Consider the following 19,394-nt stretch of genomic DNA (forward strand, 5'->3'; position numbering starts at 1 on the left):
CAACCCCACACTGCTCTAGGCCACCCCTTTGCCCCCCATGTGAAGCTATACATTTGCTGACACCTCAATGCTTCTCTATGGGGAAAAACCTTAAAGACGTGTAAACTTCAACAATTCCCCAAAAAATCAGCCCTCTGCCCAATCACTCTGAAATTGGGGTGGTAGCCTCCACCCATTAGGCACTATCACCCCACCCCAGTCTTTTTGCCCAGATTCCACGCTATGCCCCCGAACTGCCCCGAAGACACTAAAACTTCAAAAATTCCACCAAAATCAGCCCTTTGCCCAATTCCCCTGAAATTTGGGTGGTAGCCTCCATCCATTAGGCACTACCACCCCACCCCACTATTTTGCCCCTGGGACCCGAAATTCGAGCTGACAACATATCAGACCTTTTTGCATTCAAATCAATGGAGGCAAAAAGGCGGGAAATTCAAAGAGACGTCATCCCGAATCACCCGAATTTTTTGGGCACGAATCAGGGGTGATTCGGTTCAGACCCGAATCACCCGAAATTGCTTGTTTCGGGCACAGATCGATCTGTGCCCGGAATTTTTTGCACATCCCGAGTTGTAGTGCTCCTGGGTTAAGTATGCCCATCTCTTTTCCATGTTTAGAATTGCACCAATGTAGCTTATAACACATGCAGGCTCTAGGTGGGACTTTCCCCAATTGTCTTTGATTCTCAAGTCTTGGAGGAGATCTAACACATATAATGTCTGAAAACGTAACTCATTTTGGTCTTTTGATGTTATCAGCCAGTTGTCCAAATAAGGGTAGACTGCAATGCCCTGACTTCTCAGGTGAGCCACCACTGCTGCCATGCACTTGGTAAATACTCTGGGGGCAAAGGAAAGGCTGAAGGGTAATACCTTGTATTGGTATACTTAATCTCCCACGATGAATCTTAGATATTTTCTATGTGCCTTCCTGATGCCAATGTGAAAATAGGCATCATTTAGATCTAGCGTTGCAAGCCAGTTTTCTTGATACCGAAGAGGTAAGATCTCCTACAATGCTATCATTTGGAATTTTTTCACATGGACACATTTGTTTAAGTGGTGGAGAATCATAATTGGTTGGATTCCACCTCCTCTCTTTGATATCTGAAAATACCAGGAAAATCTTCCCATCTGTGCACCCACTTGCACCCTTTGCTAAAAGCTCCTTCACCTCTTCCTTCAGTGAAGGGGTTGGTTGAGTGAATCTTACCCTGGAGAATCTCGGAATCATCTTGAACTCTATGGAGTACCACATAGAAACTATCTTGAGGACCCAGCAGTCCAATGTTATATGGTGGCATGCAGTGGCATGGTGTGCCAGCTTCATAGAACTGGTCGCTGGCAATAACAATGGGGTCGCAAACCTGGTGGAGCTGGTTGCATGCCATGATGGTATTGCACCTGATAGAGGAAGTGTTGGGTCAATATTGTTTTCTTGAAGTCCCTCCTGTCTTGTCTAAAAGTTGGCCTTTGTTTAGAATACAACTTATATCTTGAAGTGTAGGTAGACGAAGAAGAAAAAGACGTAAAGGTCTTTGCCATGAATTTCGACTTTTTAAACTTCTCCATGGTTGAGTCTGTTTCCTCACTGAAGAGACTTTTTCCATTGAATGGAAGACCTTCAATCTTCTCCTTCATATCATTTTGTAATGAAGAAGAGCAAAGCCATGCATGTTGTCTTATCGACACAGTGGTAGTCATAGATTTAGACTCAGTTTTGGCCAGATGTTTCACCATGCTGAGTTATTGGTGTGTGAGTGCTAAAGATTTAGTCATGGTCTGTTTGAATTGCTTCTTAAAATCTTCTGGCGATAACGTATCCAAATCCTGTTGAAGGTCTTCCCACAGGCAGTGATTATATTTGGCCATGCAGGCGGAGTAGTTAGCTATCTTGAGGGACACGCAAGCCGTGGAGTATATTTTCCTGCCCATGAGGTCTAATTTTCTACCTTCCTTATCCCCAGGTGTGGTGTGATGTCTTCCCAACTTCGTGGATGTTGCACAGTCAATGACTAGTGAATTTGGAGCTGGGTGCTTCAGAAGGTAAGTATTTTCTGATTCTTGAACTGTCTAATCTCTTAGATGTAGGAGTGGAAGTGTGTATGACTTCCCATGAGCATCACACTGCTCTGGAGCTCACGGGAAGTATCGGTAAAGCCACCAGTTGTGTGGACTATGATTTTACCATAAAATTATAGACAGAGTCAATGGTAACTATCTGAGACTTTAAGTCCAGGCCCAAGGCATCAGCCATCTCTTTTATTTGTAAATGATAAGCTTTGAGCTCTTCTTTAGGATAGGTATGTGTGACAGGAGGCATGTCAACAGGTACGGTCAGCTAGGCTGATCGGGTCATCAGTATTAGACTCAAAATCCAATGAGCTATGGTGTTCAGAGGAAGACTGTGTAGGTGACGTAGGGATTAGCGTCTGTGTCTCAGTCGAAGACTTGTTTTTTGTGATTGAGTTTGTGTCTCTGCCGTGGGCCTTTTTGGTTTAGGGTCACGGACCATCATCTGAGTGGTAGAGGATACCATCAAACGTGAAGATGGCCGAGTATGTGTTTGAGTTGCCATTGACTTATTTACTGGAGCAGGTCTATGTTGAGAAATGGAGATGTTGCTGCTGGCCAGAGTGTGAACTGGCTGAACCTGTGCAAGAGAAGAGGTTAGTGGGTAATATAATTTAGGTTGGGCTGTTTTTCTGTTATCCTGAAAATCATAGGAGAATCCTGGAGAAGATATCCCCATGCCTGCGGAAGTCAAGGTATCAGCAGCAGCAGAATGGTGAGAGAAACTGCATGAATGCTACAAAGAAGTACTTGATAGGTGGGCAGCAGATAGTGCGTAGCATACTGGAGGCTGAGGTGCAATGGGCTGATCTGGTAGTGTTCCAATGCTAACTTGGCAAAGAGGCACCTTTTAATGTGGTGATTCTCTTTAGCTAGCAGGGGGAGAGTAACTGGCCCTATCCACCCCCAGCATAGTACCTCCAGTGACTGTTGCTGGGGTTTATCTTATGCCCTCTGGGGACAGGGATCCATCTTATTTATTTATTATTTCTCTGTGTAAACCACTCTGAGCCATTTTTGGAAGGGCAGTATACAAATTTAATAAATGAAATAAAATAAAATTCATAAATAGTGGGTTCTGCACCTGTGCAGACCGCTTCAGGTAAAACTGGTTAGCTCCTCGGGACGCCCCCAACCACCGGCTGTGTGAGCTCCGTGCCCATGAATATTGGTGGTTTGACATCCTCCTTCTAGTTTCTGTAGCAGAAGCAAGAGCTGTCAGATCTTCTGCAGGCGTTCCTCATTCTGGGGCAGAAAACCCCTTAAAAGTAGTTGTTGAAGGTGTGCTTGCACTTGAATCCAGGATGGAGAGCAGAGTTCAGGCTGTAGTTGGGTCCAAACTGGTGTGTCTATCATTTTCTCCATCTTCGAGATTGAAGGTCGATGCAGGTGGTTGATATTGAAGAGACTTGCTTCGACACTGACAGCACTGGAGTATTCAACATCGAGGCAGGAACTTGACTTGTGTCAGGCAATGTCAAAATTGGACTCTTCGGTGTCGATGGAACATCTTAACATCAATCCGTTGGTGAAGATGACTGGACTGGTGTAGGCAGCGGTGAAATTGATCTTGCTCTCAACATCGAAGTCTTCGGCGTCAACAGCTGTTTGATGTAAAGAGATTCTCTTGACATTGGCATCTTAGGGTGCTCGGTCTCAATAGTTTGTAGACCTGATGGAGAGGGGGTTCAGTCCCCTGTGAAGTCAATGGTCTTCCCTTTCTTCGGTCTAGGTGCCGAAGTGGAGTCTTCCTTAGATGACCTTTTTCCTTTCGACTTTGAATGCCCTGCTGAAGCGCTCCCATTTGAGAAACTTGGGAGACTTAGGGCTCTTGAAAGTCTTAAAAGTCGAAGATGCTGCTGAGAGCTTTAACTGTTTTGATGGAGCAGTCCTCTGTGTCAACACCGATGTCGACATCAACGTCGATGGGAGGGGCTCTCCCGGCATCGATGGGCTCAATACATCATTGTGGATTGTAGCATGAAGCCTAAGAGCCTGATTCTTTCTCGTTTGCTTCAAGAAAGACAAACAGATCTTGCACGAAGAGACGTTATGCCCGTCACCCAAACAAATAAGGCACAAGTCATGGAGGTATTTTGAGGCAAATTTTGTGCTGCAGCCCTCACACCTCTTAAAGGTATTTTTTTCTCTTCAGCCATAGTCAGTTTCCCAGTCCATTCTGTCATCTGTAGCACTGCTGTCGTAGTCAAGCCATTCCATAGTCTATAACCGAAGAGGCAATCCGATTATTCATTCATTCATTCATTCAAAACTCGTGAACTCTCAGCATTAATCCGAATGAGGAGTGCCAGCACGAGGTCTGTTCGCAACAGCGGTGGAAAAAGAACAGAGGAACATGGTTTCTGGCCCGCCTTAAATAGTACTGAGCTGGAGGCAGGGTGCAGACGCCTCAAGGAGCTGCGCCATTTCACTGCGAGAGGATCAGTACCCATTCTTATGGATCTCAATGGATCATGATCCAGATCAAACAGTTCAGCAGTGAATTGATAAGCCTACTTTCTGTGTGGCTGCCATCTTGGCTCAGGGTACAGGATGTTCTGTCATGGCCCAGACCTCTGAGTCACAAGAGTCAGAGGAGGAGCGGGGGAATTTGGTTGGGAGAGCAGGCTCAGAAGCACAGCAGGAGGTGAGAACAGACTCTGAAGTTGAGGTGGAACGGAAGCAGACAGAGGAATCTGAACAGCTGGCAGAGATGAGGGCTGAGGAGACCGATCGAGAGGAAGCTGGAATATCATCTGTGTTAAGAAGACGTCTCAAGAGAAAGGCTCAGTGGGAGACACGCAGGTGCAAGATCTCACAGGAGAGGGAATAGAAATGCTGAGTCAGGAAAGCCTGATTGGCTGCTGGTTATCTCGAGCCCTATATCAAGCAAACGCTGTTCCAAAGATGGTACTGTCAGCAACGTTGCCGACCGTAGACAGTGTTCCTCGTGCTTAGAATTGTTCAACCTTTCTTGTTTCAGCCTGTCCTTGTTCTGTTCTTTCCTTGCTCCTTTATTTCAGTTATTGCTCAGATATTGTAGAGGGGGGTACCTAGTTTAGTTTCAAGGGGACTTTATTTTTAATTATACTACTTAATCTTTGAGAGTCATCCTTCGCTTTCGTCTGTGCAGCTAAGCTGCTACTTTCTTATCTACAGAATTTCTATCTTGACTCACAGAAGTGGAGCTGGAAGGATCGTAAATCCTGTTGGGTGAGCCGTGCCAACAGATTTACAACATGTCCTCACAAACCACACCATTCTGGTGTCGCTATGTGGCACAACATCTGTACCAAGTTTGGTACAAAGTGGTGCAGGCATTGTGAAGTTGTTGGACAGGAACACAGACAGACAGACGCATGAACAGCAAGGCGAACTCAAAAGGGTACGTTCTATGCAGAAAGTAGGTTAAATATGCACCGTCATGCGTCATGATGTAGCTCAAATTGTGAGTCAAAGATGAAATTTCTGTAGCATGGGGGAGGTCTGGTTGCAGTTACCACGGGTTCGTTGGGTGGCACTCCAAAACTGGGCGTTCCCTAGGGTTGCCCCAGGGCTCTGGAACACACTCCCAAATGAAATTAGACCACCCCCACCCCCATCTCTGGTTGTTTTTAAGCAATTTTTGAAAATACACCTACTTTATCATGCTCTTAGTTTATGATGTTTTAAAGTTTTATTGGTGCTAATTTTAAATTTGTTTTAACATGATGTTTAGGTTTAGGTTTAAATTGTAATCCACCCTGAGATTTAAATAGCCATAAGTTCTAGGCAGGCGCATAGTGAGGGGAGAATGAGCCCATATTCAGAACACAGGTGGCCCTCCCACTCGCAGTGGCGCCCCTCATGGCTGTGTGTGCACTTAGGTGCAAGCATACCTCCACTCACTCCTCCCCAGAGCAGGGGTCGCTGAGCTCCTCAGGCTGAGGCTCCCGCAGCCGCCGGCCACCTACAGCTGCCACCACCAGTCACCTCCTTTGGCCTCTTGCCCAGCTACGTCTATCTTCCTTCCACTGGGCACCCATCTGATGGAAGGAGGATGGGTGCAGCCAAGCAAAGACGGCAAAAGGAAGTGGCCAGCAGTAGCAGTGGCCATGGCCTGGGCAAGGGGTATCAGTGGCTCCTTGACACTGGGCACACCAGGTTCTTTGAATTCATTGGCACTATTACAGCTCTGTCCCTGGGGTCTAGGAAACCGTTTTCTAACAATGCAACTTCATATTCTCAGGGTGCTTAATTTTGTGACCAATATCTCATTGAGCTTTTTAAAAACAGCTTTATGCTTTGGAGTCATGCCCACCCCACCCCCGAACCAACAATGATTATTATAAACAACTTGACTGGTGATCTCAATAGCTTTATGCAATACTAATGAACATAAAGTGAATGAAGTGTCTAAATACAATTATGAAAAACATTTAATTCCACACTGATTAGCTAAACTGGTCTCTACAAACTGGTATGTACAAGCAATAACCAAGTGCTAACTTTTTATGAGATGGGGCAGATTCAGAAGAAATATACAACTATGGAAGTTAACAAAATGAATTCAATAAATTGTTGCAATTTCTTTGTCTAGGTAGAAATAAATGGCTTCAATATGTATTTACCTTAATTCATTGTAATTTATTAGTCATTAACAAAGATAACATCCATGCTCAATGATTAGACAGAACTGCTCAGTCTTGGTAATGAGAACTTTTGTAAATTAACTCTCCCTTTTTACTCAAGTCAGCATGGACTGCATATGGAGTGTTCACGAAACGCATTCTGTGTTCCGTCCTAAGCTGGGAACAGAACGCAAAATGCATGGAATGTTCCGTCGGAACAAATGGTTGAACCGGTTGTTCCAACGGAACAACCCCATTCTGTTGGAATGTTTCAACCTGTTCTGAGCACCATTTTGGATTCCAAAATGGCACTCTTCTGGCTTCTGTGCATGCATGGTGGTTATGCGTGGTTTGGTGATACTGACCATGCAAATGGCCACCGCATTTGTGCAGAGGCCAGAAGAGTACCATTTCTGGATTCAAAAATTGCACTCAGAATGGGTTGGAACGTTCCGCTTCAGAACAGGTCGTTCTGAGCTCAAAACAGGCCCCCCTTTTAATGGGTGTTCTGTTTTGAGCTTGGAACACTCGAAACAGCCCATGTCTAATTGGAACGTTCTGCACATCCCTCATAATTATTTGTTTTATTACTGAACATGCCCTCCTGCCACTAACTAATGAAATTAAGAATATTCATTCTTTCCCTACAGCACTTTTTAGTAGACAAATTGATTTTCCTACAGTTTCACAACAATCCTGGATGGTGAATCACTATTTTGATGATTAAAGCATTTTGCTTGTAGGGAAGGAGGCTGAGATAAGTGACATCTAAAATCAGCAGCAAGTTTACACTTGAGCTAGACCTTCCCAGGTCTAAATTCAACCACCTACTGGATAATGCCGGTTCACAATTCTATTTTTATGCAAACTGAAATTCTATGTAATAAATAGATGGCTTAATATTAAAATATGTTATCTTGATATAACTTCTTTACAGAGTTTTTTGTTATTTAGTGCAATACAATAATGCTGAAATTAAATAACCTGTTCAAAATTGTTGCATGAGACATTTGAGAGGAAAAATGGAATAAGCATCCAACCACAACAGATGCTTTGCTTCAGCTCAAAGAAAGTTACCTTTCTTAGCACTGGGGCAGTGAGGGGGTTAATGCATTACCTTACTTTCTTCAGAACAGCCTCAAGAGATTGCCTTGCATTTAAAATCTAATGTAGGTTATGGGAAATTTTACAGTAGTTCAATTTCTATTGTGCTTTCTATTAACTTGCAAATCATTGGCATGTTTATAGCAGATGAATTTATTTAGAGTGTTTTCAGCTACTGCACAGTTCACAGAAAAGTTAAAATAAATAACTGCAGATACAGAATAACTATTCTTCTGAAACATTTACCTCAGCCCAGGCTTTGAGTACTGCCAGTTTTTCCATAGTAGTAGCACTCTCCCTGTAAAGCTGGCTAGAGGACCCTTTTCCTGTTTGCACTTTGTCCAGGGAAGAGACAAGGAGGTTATGAACACGCCGAAGATCATTTAGGTCGCTTACCACTCCGCTTCCAATCCATGTGCTACATACCTAAAAGGAAAATAATAATCAACACCTTATAGAACGCATTCTACCATACTGAAAACCCGTATGCTGTATCTGATAGCATGTCTATCTTGGACCAGTCCAAATCCCTCACTCAACCATGAAGCTCATGGGGTGATCTAGAGCCAGTCACTTATCTCTCAATATAAATTACCTCACAGGATTGTTGCAAGAATAAGATGGGATAATTTTGATGGTTGATATCTGGCTAACATAGTGCAGGTGCAACAGTGTTGTGTTCCAGGCTGAGGCAGCACACACAGGGAGGAAAAACAATCTCCCTTTCCTTCTGTTGCTGCTTCAGCAACTTATTTTCAGGTGGTGCAGGCAGCTGCAGAACAAAAGGGAGAGTTTTTCCTCCTTGCCTGTACTGCCTCAGCCTTAGAACACAAAACTGCTGCACTGCTGCTTTATTAGTCAGGATGTTGGCTGATATTTGACAAGATAAATTAGGTTAAAAAAAATGGATCAAGAAAGTTTTAAACAAGAACTAAGGATTGCATCAAGTGAATATTTCCTGAGCAATAGTTTTAAGAAACTTGTTCATAGAGATCTAGAGCAGCTTCTTTTGATGATAAACATTATGATGACTGCAATATACTACACTGTCTGTGATCAACTGTTAGCAAGTTATTATTGGGAGCAGAGGACACATTTCTCCCAAGTACTGGCACTGAGCAATGGAGGAGACCTGCCCAAAGCTTGTGGTGCTTGCTGCTCTTCTGGCACTGATATGAATCAGCGTGGTGTAGTGGTTAGAGTGCTGGACTAGGACCAGGGAGACCCGAGTTCAAATCCCCATTCAGCCATGATACTTGCTGGGTGACTCTGGGCCAGTCACTTCTCTCTCAGCCTAACCTACTTCACAGGGGTGTTGTACGGAGAAACTTAAAGAACACTGCTCTGGCCTCCTTGGAGGAAAAGCAGGATATAAAATGTACATAATAATAATAATAATAATAATAATAATTATTATTATTATTATTATTATTATCAACAACTTGAAGAAAGAAACAGAAGGTTTAATACTGGCTGCACAAGAACAGGCACTAAGAACAAATGCAATAAGAGCAAAAGTTGAAAAGTCAACAACAAACAGCAAGTGCCGCCTTTGTAAAGAAGCAGATGAAACAGTGAACCACCTAATCAGTTGTTGTAAAAAGATTGCACAGACTGACTACAAACAAAGGCATGACAAGGTAGCAGGGATGGTACACTGGAACATCTGCAAAAAATACAAGCTACCTGTAGCCAAGAATTGGTGGGACCATAAAATTGAAAAAGTTGTAGAAAATGAAGATGTAAAAATATTATGGGACTTCCGACTACAAACAGACAAACATCTGCCACACAATATACCAGATATAACTCTAGTCGAGAAGAAAGAAAAACAAATTAAAATAATTGACATAGCAATACCAGGGGATAGCAGAATAGAAGAAAAAGAAATAGAAAAAAAATCACAAAATACAAAGATCTACAAATTGAAATTGAAAGGCTGCGGCAGAAAAAGACCAAAATAATCCCAGTGGTAATTGGTGCAATTCCAAAACAATTTGAAGAGCACCTCAACACCACAGAGGCCACAGAAATCACCATCAGCCAATTACAAAAAGCAACTTTACTGGGAACAGCCTATATTCTACAACGATATCTATAATAACAGCAACAACACTGATAATAAAATCCAGTCATCCCAGGTCCTTAGGAAGGACTCGATGTCTGTATAAAACAAACCAGTCAATAACACCTGTCTGATTGTGTAAACAACAACAACAAATCAGCACAAAGGAGCAATTAAGGGAAGGGCAAGCCACTGCCAATTCTAGGACTACATTTCTTATGCTCTTGATAAGGCAATGAGCTATATGATCCTTGCATGCTTCAAGACTGCTTTCTTCTGCAGGGACTGTAAAAGATCTCACCAGGAAATTCATAAAATGCAAATATAGGGTTAGAGAGGCAGAGGCATAGATATCACAAACCCCATCTGGCTAGAGAACAAATTCTGTGATTCAGCGGCAACTAGGGATGGGCCTGGACCGGTCTGGAGACCATTGTAAAGGCCTCCGGATCGTTCGGACCAGTCCGGACCTGGGCGGTTCGGGTGGAGCGGATAGCTTTAAGAGCGGCGGGAGGGTTTACTTACCCCTCCCGCCGCTTTCCCGCTCTGGCACCGTAATCGCAAGAGTAATTGGGGCAGCAAGATACCTCCCTGCCGCCCCTTCCCCGCTGTTACTGTAAAAAAACTCCCAGTAATCCTTTGCGTCCTTCATGTCTCTGTGACGTGCGCATGCGCAAAGGACTACCGGGAGTTTTTTTTACAGTAACAGCGGGGAAGGGGCGGCAAGGAGGGATCCTGCCGCCCCAATTACTCTTGCAATTACGGCGCCAGAGCGGGAAAGCAGCGGGATGGGTAAGTAAACCCCCCCATCGCTCTTAAAGCTACTCCCCACCCCAGTGCCAGACCGCAGTTGGCGGTTCCGTGCACACCTCTAGTGGCAACCCATGCCCTAAGCAACCTCCTGCCACACTGTGAACCTCCTTCACATTCTTATCAATCAACCACAAAAAGCTTTGAGCACACTCCACTCTTAAAGAGCCAGTAAACAACATCTTCATTCAACAGGAGATGGCTGTCCAAAGAAAAATTGTATTCAATGAACACATGCATCCCTCCCTCCACAGAAAGAACTTATTATCCAACCTTATATATTTTTAGGATAATCCTAATGCACATCACCACATTATACAATATCCTAAACTAGAAGACTTTGCCCTTATTCAAGTTAAAATATTTCTCTTTGTACCTGGCAAGCTTTTGCTGTTATGTCTGAAGGAGTATCCTGAGAGAAAGCTGGTCTCAAAGCAGCTCCAACCTATGTAAGAAAGACAAATGTGAAAAACCATTCCTCATAACCAAGCTCTTGAAAGGAAAATTCAGACACTGTGTAATAATTAAGCTTTGTAGCTAGTATACATGACATATGTAAATGTTGTTCAGATTATTAGTCTCTCTCTTTTTTTTAACTGAGAAAGGATATCTGATTTTAGAAGCAACATATCTATGAAGAGCTCCTACTTTGTTAATCAGGTTTCATTTAGAAATTGCAACTGCTAGCAATACAGATTGTGCAATTCTATTAATCATGGAGAAGTGAGCCAATAGCTGGAGCACATCGGCCTTGGCTACTCCAACCTCCAGAACCTTTCAGGTGTGGCTTGGCAAGCTGAGAAGATTGAAGGAGAAGGAACTGTTGCTGTGAGGTAAATAGCATTAGCACAATTGGAGAAAACACAGATCTGATGTTCTAGGGAGAAAGAGTTGATCTTCCAGTAAAGCCTCACATGTAAATGAACCAGCAAAAAGATGCGAGAGTGCTGCATGAACAATACAGAGCTTTTGTGCCAACAGGATCTATTCATGGGAATCAGATATCTTATATAGGCAAGACAACAATGAACTGAGGGGCATTTCCCCCCACAATGGGTTTTAAACTGGCATAAATAAAGATCAGCTTACATTAGCTTGATATTGCTCTAGAATTACATGGCCTGGAAACTCTGGTTCTGGAACTGCAGCAAATTTCTTTATAATGTCTTCTAATGCTTGGAGACCTGCCATTCGAAGTTGGTTGCTGTGGTCAGTTGCAGCCATAAATGCCATGCGGATAAGATCAGAAAGGTGAAGCACTAGAAGGTCATCTAAAAATAGAAGCAAGAAAAGCACTTGTTATTTCAAAAATCAACTGTGATTCTATGCCTACCCTCCCCCAACACACACCCATGTTTTTCACTCACATCAGAATATTCACATTTGATATAAAGCAAATTACAAAAACTGAGCAAAAGTGCTGTTTTAAGGACAAGAGCTCTTGTGAACTATTCTCCTTAAGGACAAAAAGGAAATAAAAGGATTGCTTTTAGGAAATGAAATGGAGTTTTGCTCAGATTCACAGAACATCTAAACTGTAATTTGCAAGCCCGCAATGCCTGTTGTTCACTGTGAAGCATGTGATCACTGCTACGATTCAGCCATTGGTTATTTTGGATTAAAAGAGTAATTCACCCACAGTTTGGAAACAAAAGCTTAATTCAGATAATAAAACAGATCTATTGAAAAAAGTGCAAAGAGGAGAAAAGAATTAGAACAGTTACATGTCAACAGATTTTCTGCAAAACCTTCTGCAAGGACTTTGCTGTCTGTAACACTTTTTTAAAAATCTGAGCTGAATTTATTCAATTTACATTGGATTCTTGCAGATAATTTGCTGAGTTTCAAGAGACCGTATCAGCATAATAACTCAATAGATTGCCCCATCTTAAAATGCAGTCATAAAAACACATCTAATGTCATTTTCATTGGGGGGGAATGGAAAACTGTTACAAAGCTCTTATCTTGCTTTGTAAGAGCATCACCTAAATATTTGTGAATGCTTTCAAGCTATACATTTTGTCCAAACATGTGAGAACAGAAATCTGGAACTTCAATCTGTTTCCAACAGTGGCTAGGCAGAAGCTTCTAAGAAGTCCCTGAAGCCAAAAGCCTACACCCTACAAGGACTGGTATTCAGTGGCATACTGCCTCTGAACTCAGAGGCTCCAATCAGCTATCACAATTAACAGCCACTGATACACCAGGAATTCAACTGTGTTCATCCAATACAGCTGCAGAGATAAATAATACAAGAGGACGACATATCTCAGAAGGGAGGCAAGCTGTTGGGATTTATACCAACTGAAACCTCCAGATGTTTACAAGGGGAGCTCATTACAGTAGTCTAGTTTTTAGGTTACAAAACATAACTGAAAAACTCCTTTTATTCCCATATTACTATGAAAGAGTTCAACAGTTTTTTGCAGGCTAATTATCGCTCAAAGCAATCTTAGTTGCAGACTGCAGGTGGCTTCAAGTTCAATCTTTGATAACAGAAATATCAGAATTCCAATCAAAGGACAGAAGGTATGGCTGTAAAAGAGCAAGTGTGCACCAAAAAGCCATCTGAAACCTAAGTGCAGATGACCAACACACACTTATCATTAAATCCCTGCTCAGATAGGAGGCTCATTGGGCAGCCTTATTAGGCAGTCTTAAACCTCTCAACCTAAACCACGCCAGCAAATATTTGTGAGGATAAACTGAGATAAGGGGCTTAGATATCTTATTCTTGGGACAAGGCAAAAAGGACAACGAAATAAACGCTCATTAAAATTATTCCTAAGCTGCTATGCTAGAAAGCAATAAAGACCAAGAAGAAGAAGAAGAAGAAAAAGAAGAAAGAGAAGAAGAAGAAGGAGAAGAAGAAGAAGAAGAAGAAAAGAAAAAAGATAGACAGAAAGACAGCCTCTCTTACTTGTAGGATTTCTAAGCTTGGCAGAACGGGCCAGAGCTATGTCAAAGTGGGCTTTGTTTGCATTTTCACAAAGCATGATGATCCGACACAGGCAATCAGCAGCAAATACTCGTGTAGCCCACCGAGGAGCTACAGAAGGCTTTGATTTATCTTCTTCACCCAGTGTCGTAAACATGATATCATCATCCATTTCATCTTTCTTCTCTGATTCTTCATCCTTTTCGCCTCCTAAGGGAGCTGTAGTGCTCATGTCTGAAACACAAGGGAGCTATTTATTTATCTAAAACATTTCTAAACCTCATTGGTTTATTTACATACCGCTCATCAACCAAAGTTCTCAAAGCAGTTTACATAGAAAAATAAATAATACATCAAGAAGTTGGTCCCCTGTCCCCAAAGGGCTCACAGTCTAAATAGAAACATAAGGCAGATACCAGCAACAACCACTGAAGGAATGCTGTACTGGGGTTGGATAGGGCCAGTTGCTCTCTCTCTCTGCTAAATATAAGAGAATCACCACTTTGAAAGATGCCTCTTTGCTTAGTTAGCAGGGGTGACTCTGTTGACGATCTTAACAAATCGGAAGTTTTATAAGGAAACATGCTGTACATGAATGTGTACCAGTTTGACAATATGCTTGAGTAGCTTTCCAATAAAACAGCCAGGTTGTTTAGAAAAGTATACATAATGTTGCTAAAACAATATTAGTAAAACAGGTTTTTATTAAGTAGCGCAAAAAAATCAATTTCAAAACATGAATGGGAAGATCTTTACGAAGATTATTTGCCAAATATTGTTACTTAACCCTCATCTGAAGTCATGATTTTTTACACATAAGCAGGCCTTCCTACTCCTGAGTAGTTACATTGGATGCCACCCAGATTTTTCAGGCCAGAGAATCCACAATGATTTAACATTTCACTGCAGGGGAAAGCACCGGTGACCACCACATTCCAACCATGGCATTCTGTGTAGATGCACGACTTGCTGAGTATGTGAGCTGTTAGCAAAGGAAAATGAACATTTCAAACCCCACACTAATGAGGAGCCATACTTCAACATCTCAGTTTTCAGCATTTCAGCTGAAAGGACACTCTGTGACTAACTTAAAGGCAATCTGGGAACTGGTCAAGTGCATTCTACAGGCCAGTCACCCATAATCATTACATCTTTTGCTTGGTTTCTTGTCAGCTGTCGTGGGCACAAACTTCCTGGGTACACACAATACCAATGTTTTCTGCCCATCCAAGCCAAACACAGATGACAGTGCTTCTCTTTGTGAATGTGGTTGCATCTCTGGGGTATGTCTGGCTAGTTGTGTCTCATAGTGCCTACAAAGGTCAATCGCTTGCTCAGGAGAGCCTCTGCCAGCTATACACTTGGGGAAAAGTTATCCCTCACCACACTTCTCTGAGGACAGGTCCAGATGAACATTTCCCTGCACATGCGAGAACATCAGGTCTGTGGCAAGAATGCACCTGCCCTGATGTCACTGGTGGATGAACCAATGTGCTCTTGGCACATCCTTTAACCATGCGAGAGGGATGCTAATCTGAATCACCCCTCTAAATGCATGTCAACAGGTTTTGGAGTGCATGTAGAGGGGCGATTCACCTGAAGCAGCTTCAAGAGTTGTTCCATGGCTGTACACACTGCTGTGCAACTTTTGTTGCAGTCATTCAGCTTGGTTCCCAAGGTAAACATTCCATCAATGGGTAGGATGTTTTTGCATCACAGCACCACCATATTTCCAAACCATACTTCTTTGGCTTGCTTGGCATGTGCTGCCAGAAGGGACAGCACCTTGGAAACCAAACAGCTGCTCATCAACTGCTAGGCAGACCCAGGAATGTAGATGTGCTGCAGTTCCTGAACAAACGAGGTCAAGATTCCTTGCAATCAGTCCTCTTGCCTGCCATGTGGCTTTGTAATCAAACCTTAAATTACTTGTGATGTCCTCAAATAATCTCAGCTGCATCAAGACACAGAAATAGCAGGACCCCAAATGTACTGCACACAGTCCTGCAGCAGTGTGAAACACACCAGCCAGGACTAGCAGGCCAAGATATGCTTTCAGTTCTGTTAGGTCAAGGTGCTTCTAGCACAACATAGGAAGCTGCTGCCTATTGAATCAGACCGCTGGTCCATCTAGAGCAGCACTGTCTACTCTGACTGGCATTGGCTCTCCAGAACCTTCAGGCAGTATTTGGATTCCTCCCTCAGGGATCATGGTGGCGTGTGTTCATTCTCTCCCCCGTGTGCTCTCTCCCCTCCTCACCCTTGTGCTCCCCCTCCCCCCTCTCTCTCACACACACTCTCACACACTGACTGCAGGGGAGGGAGTTGCTTCACTCATAGCCTCCTCCTGCTGGACTAAACTACTCTTGGTTTGGCCTCCACCTCACCATTGTGCAGTGGAAAAGTGATAGACTGCTTTTAGACCACCTTTTGTCATTTCTGTTTCTCATGGAACCCATTATCTTGGTACCATCACTGGCAGGTGAGTGAGGTTTAGTAGCCACACATTCAATCCCTACATCTACTTGCTCTCTCCTCCTAGAACCAAGCTCTCACCCACCCACCTCTGCTTTTCTGGGCTGTATCCCACTAGGAGAAATGGGAGAAGTCCAGAGATGGTTGATCCACTGATGCCAGACTTACTGAAGCTGACATGTTGTTGTGGTTGCTACTGTTGTGATCCTTTTGGCTTTGTTCTGCTGGCTAAAATCTGTGCTTTTGCAAGGTCAAATGCTTCCAAATGCTTTACTTGTTCCAAACACTTGATCTGACATTATTATGTTTTAATTTTTAAAAAATGTTTACATTTTATATCCTGTTTTTCCTCCAAGGTGCTCAGAGCAGTGTACTACATACTTAAGTTTCTCCTCACAACAACCCTGTGAAGTAGGTCAGGCTGAGAGAGGAGTGCCCAGAGTCACCCAGCAAGTATCATGGCTGAATGGGGATTTGACTCGGGATGACTCGGGTCTTCCCAGTTCTAGTCCATCATTCTAACCACTACACCACACTGACATTGTGGGAGGGATTGATCTCATCTGCCCTAACCCGACTAGTTTTGAAAAACTTTCATCATCAAGGGAAACAAAACTGAAATGTAAAAAAAAACCCCAAAACAGTGTGTCCTCTTCCCCATCCCAAAGAACTTAAAATTGGCATGGGTTAGAAGCCACTCCACCATAGGAAGTCCATTCATTTCTGGGTTTTCTTATTTTTCTCCTCCCATTAGACTGAACACAGGAATGGGATAGAAACCACCTCCAACATAGGGATTCCATTCATTTCTGGGGTGTTTTTTCTCCCAATTGACTTAACATGGGATTGGGTTAGAAACCACCCCACCATAGAAAGCCCATTTGTTTTGGAGTAGTTTTCTACTCTGTGTCATATTTTTATTAATAACATAATTAATAACATAAATATAAATGGGGAGGAGCCATACTCGTGGATATATCATGTACCAGAGTGCAGGCAAGAGTTTGACAACAAGAGCACAGCTGGGAGTGCAGTAGTTTGCTTGTTTATACACTTTTATGCAGGTGGGGGTGGAAATCCACCCCAAAATCTGGATGAGGGTTAAGACCTCAGTACCTATGTCTCAGTTACAAATGAAAGCAGTGAGAGCAACTGAGAACATAAAAAAATAAATAAACCTTGTCCAAGACAGAAATAAGTTATGTTGTAATACTAACATAACAAACCTGGCATTCTTGCACTGAGGCAAGCCCACATGAAAGAAAGAATGCAAGACAAGGAATGTGGCTGACTTACTCAACCACCACCCTTTTAACAATCTGAAGCATCTTGGTGTTTAGCAGCAAACATGAATGTACTGACCTCTAAAGAGATATGGTAAGAAATGAATGCATAAACACCTTTTAAAATGAATATATGGAATCTCACCCCCTCACACACACAATCCACCATGATAAATGTTGGCAGGGCAGTATATTCAGAAAAGAAAACAGAAAACCTTTGCTAGGAGTCTAGTACAATTCCACAGCACTGTCTTACATAAGATGATAAAATTCAGGAAAAGTCAATAGCCTGATTCACACTCTAGCTCCAAGGAGAAACTTCTATTACAAATGTTCCTAGAAGAAACTGGAATCATCAGACCAATATTGCAGAGGTTTTATTTGCATATTAGTACCTCATAAATAACCCTCAGAAGACAGTTTTAGCACCTCATAAATAACCTATAAAACTTTATGGCAGTGAGTTTGCAAATCACTCCATGACTGAAGACTACTGATACTGTTACCTAAAAGAAACACCTAGAAAAACTTTATAAGTGGACCTCTCTAACTCTGGAAAAGTAGTTGTTTCCAACAATACATAATTCCAAGAGGATTAGGCTTCCACTGGATTAAATGAGATCTAGGTTCCATAAAAAAGGTTTCAATTAGAATAGGTTGCAAATGATAAAGGAGTTAGAACAAAAAACACAGGGTCAACAAGGTGTAGAACTGTTTTCTTTTTTTATGTCTTATCACAATACCCAAGATGAATGCAGCAGCCAGGCTGCTGATGAGAACAGTCAGTGGCATAACAAGGTTGGAGTGAGCCCTGGGACAGGAGTAGAAGGTGCCCCTGCCCCCCTACCCCCCCCCCCAGCAAGCAACAGGTAGTGCCTATTTCTTGGGACCCCTCAAATCTGTGCCACTCTCCAGTCGAGCTGACGCAGCCTGACAATATCACTGTGGTGGCTTGGTGAGGCAGGACTGCCCCAATGACAGCGAGGCATGCCTTAAAAGGGACCACCTCACTGGCATTGGGGCAGCCCTGACTCACCAAGCTGGCATGGTTGCTGGAGAGAGTCACTGACATGAGTTGAGGCTGAGTACCCAGGAGAGGGGGCCAGGAGAGTTGGCTGACAGCCCCCAGAAACCCATGGCCCCTGGGCACTTGTGCCCCTGTCTCCACTGAAGCAACGCCCCTGGGAACAGGATATGAGGATCATGCAACTCCCCTGCTACAAGAAGCATTGGTTCTCAGTCTATTGCTGAGCACAATTCAAAGCACTGTTTTTCACCTTTAAAACCCCAAATGACCTGTGATCAGGATACCTGAAGGATACGCCTTGTCCTATAAGACGACGGGCGGTACACAAATGTGTTAAATAAATAAAAATAAATAATGTTTTAATTTTTGTCTTAATTTGTTTTATGATGTAAATCACACAGAGATGTAAGTTGGAGGTGATATACACATATAACAAACAAACAAACCAACAGCCCTCATGCTAAGATCTGTTGGAAAGGCCCTTCTCTGCCTTCCACCAATATCTAAAGCTCATCTACCTGGGATGCAGGATAAGGCCTTTGTGGTTGTACTCAGTCTTCAGAACTGCTTCTCTAGGGAGGCTCATCTTGCCCCTTCTCAGTCAATGTTTAAACACCATGGACAAATGCTTATTCTAGCAGGCTTTCAGCCTGTCTGATGTGCTATATCTGCTGCTTTAAGTGATATTTTAAGTTGCTGCTGAACTGCTCTTTAGATGTTGTTGTTTTCTTTTTCTTCTTAAAAATCATATTGTGCTATGTTTTAATATTTATAAACCACCTTGAACATTATTTTAATATAAATGGAAGTGTAGGGTATAGGTATTTATAATAAATACATATTAAGCACTCTCATAACATATTATTTGTGATAAGGGCACAATTGAAGAATTTCCTTTCCAAAAGTTTCAGCCAAAGCCCAAGCATCTTCCAGATCATATTAAATTGGGCTTACATTTGTTATCTGAGGTTAAGCAGTAAGGAGATTACTTTATTGTATCATAGTTCACA

The 19,394-nt window shown here is 42.7% G+C and overlaps 1 protein-coding gene across 4 annotated transcripts in view; it reads right to left on the reverse strand.

Annotated features, from left to right (window-relative positions):
• The window catches only part of HEATR5B (HEAT repeat containing 5B), a 100,592-nt gene that overhangs the window by 19,724 nt on the left and 61,474 nt on the right, over positions 1-19,394 (reverse strand). For all 4 annotated transcript variants that reach the window (XM_053303253.1, XM_053303245.1, XM_053303228.1 and 1 more), the window contains exons 24-27: positions 13,582-13,833; positions 11,751-11,932; positions 11,038-11,106; positions 8,033-8,212 (exon numbers count right to left, since the gene is read on the reverse strand). In XM_053303253.1, the coding sequence (XP_053159228.1) occupies positions 8,033-8,212; positions 11,038-11,106; positions 11,751-11,932; positions 13,582-13,833 (683 nt within the window). The remainder of the gene's footprint in view (positions 1-8,032; positions 8,213-11,037; positions 11,107-11,750; positions 11,933-13,581; positions 13,834-19,394) is intronic.

Source organism: Hemicordylus capensis, chromosome 1 (assembly GCF_027244095.1).
Source record: "Hemicordylus capensis ecotype Gifberg chromosome 1, rHemCap1.1.pri, whole genome shotgun sequence".
NCBI lineage: Eukaryota > Metazoa > Chordata > Lepidosauria > Squamata > Cordylidae > Hemicordylus > Hemicordylus capensis.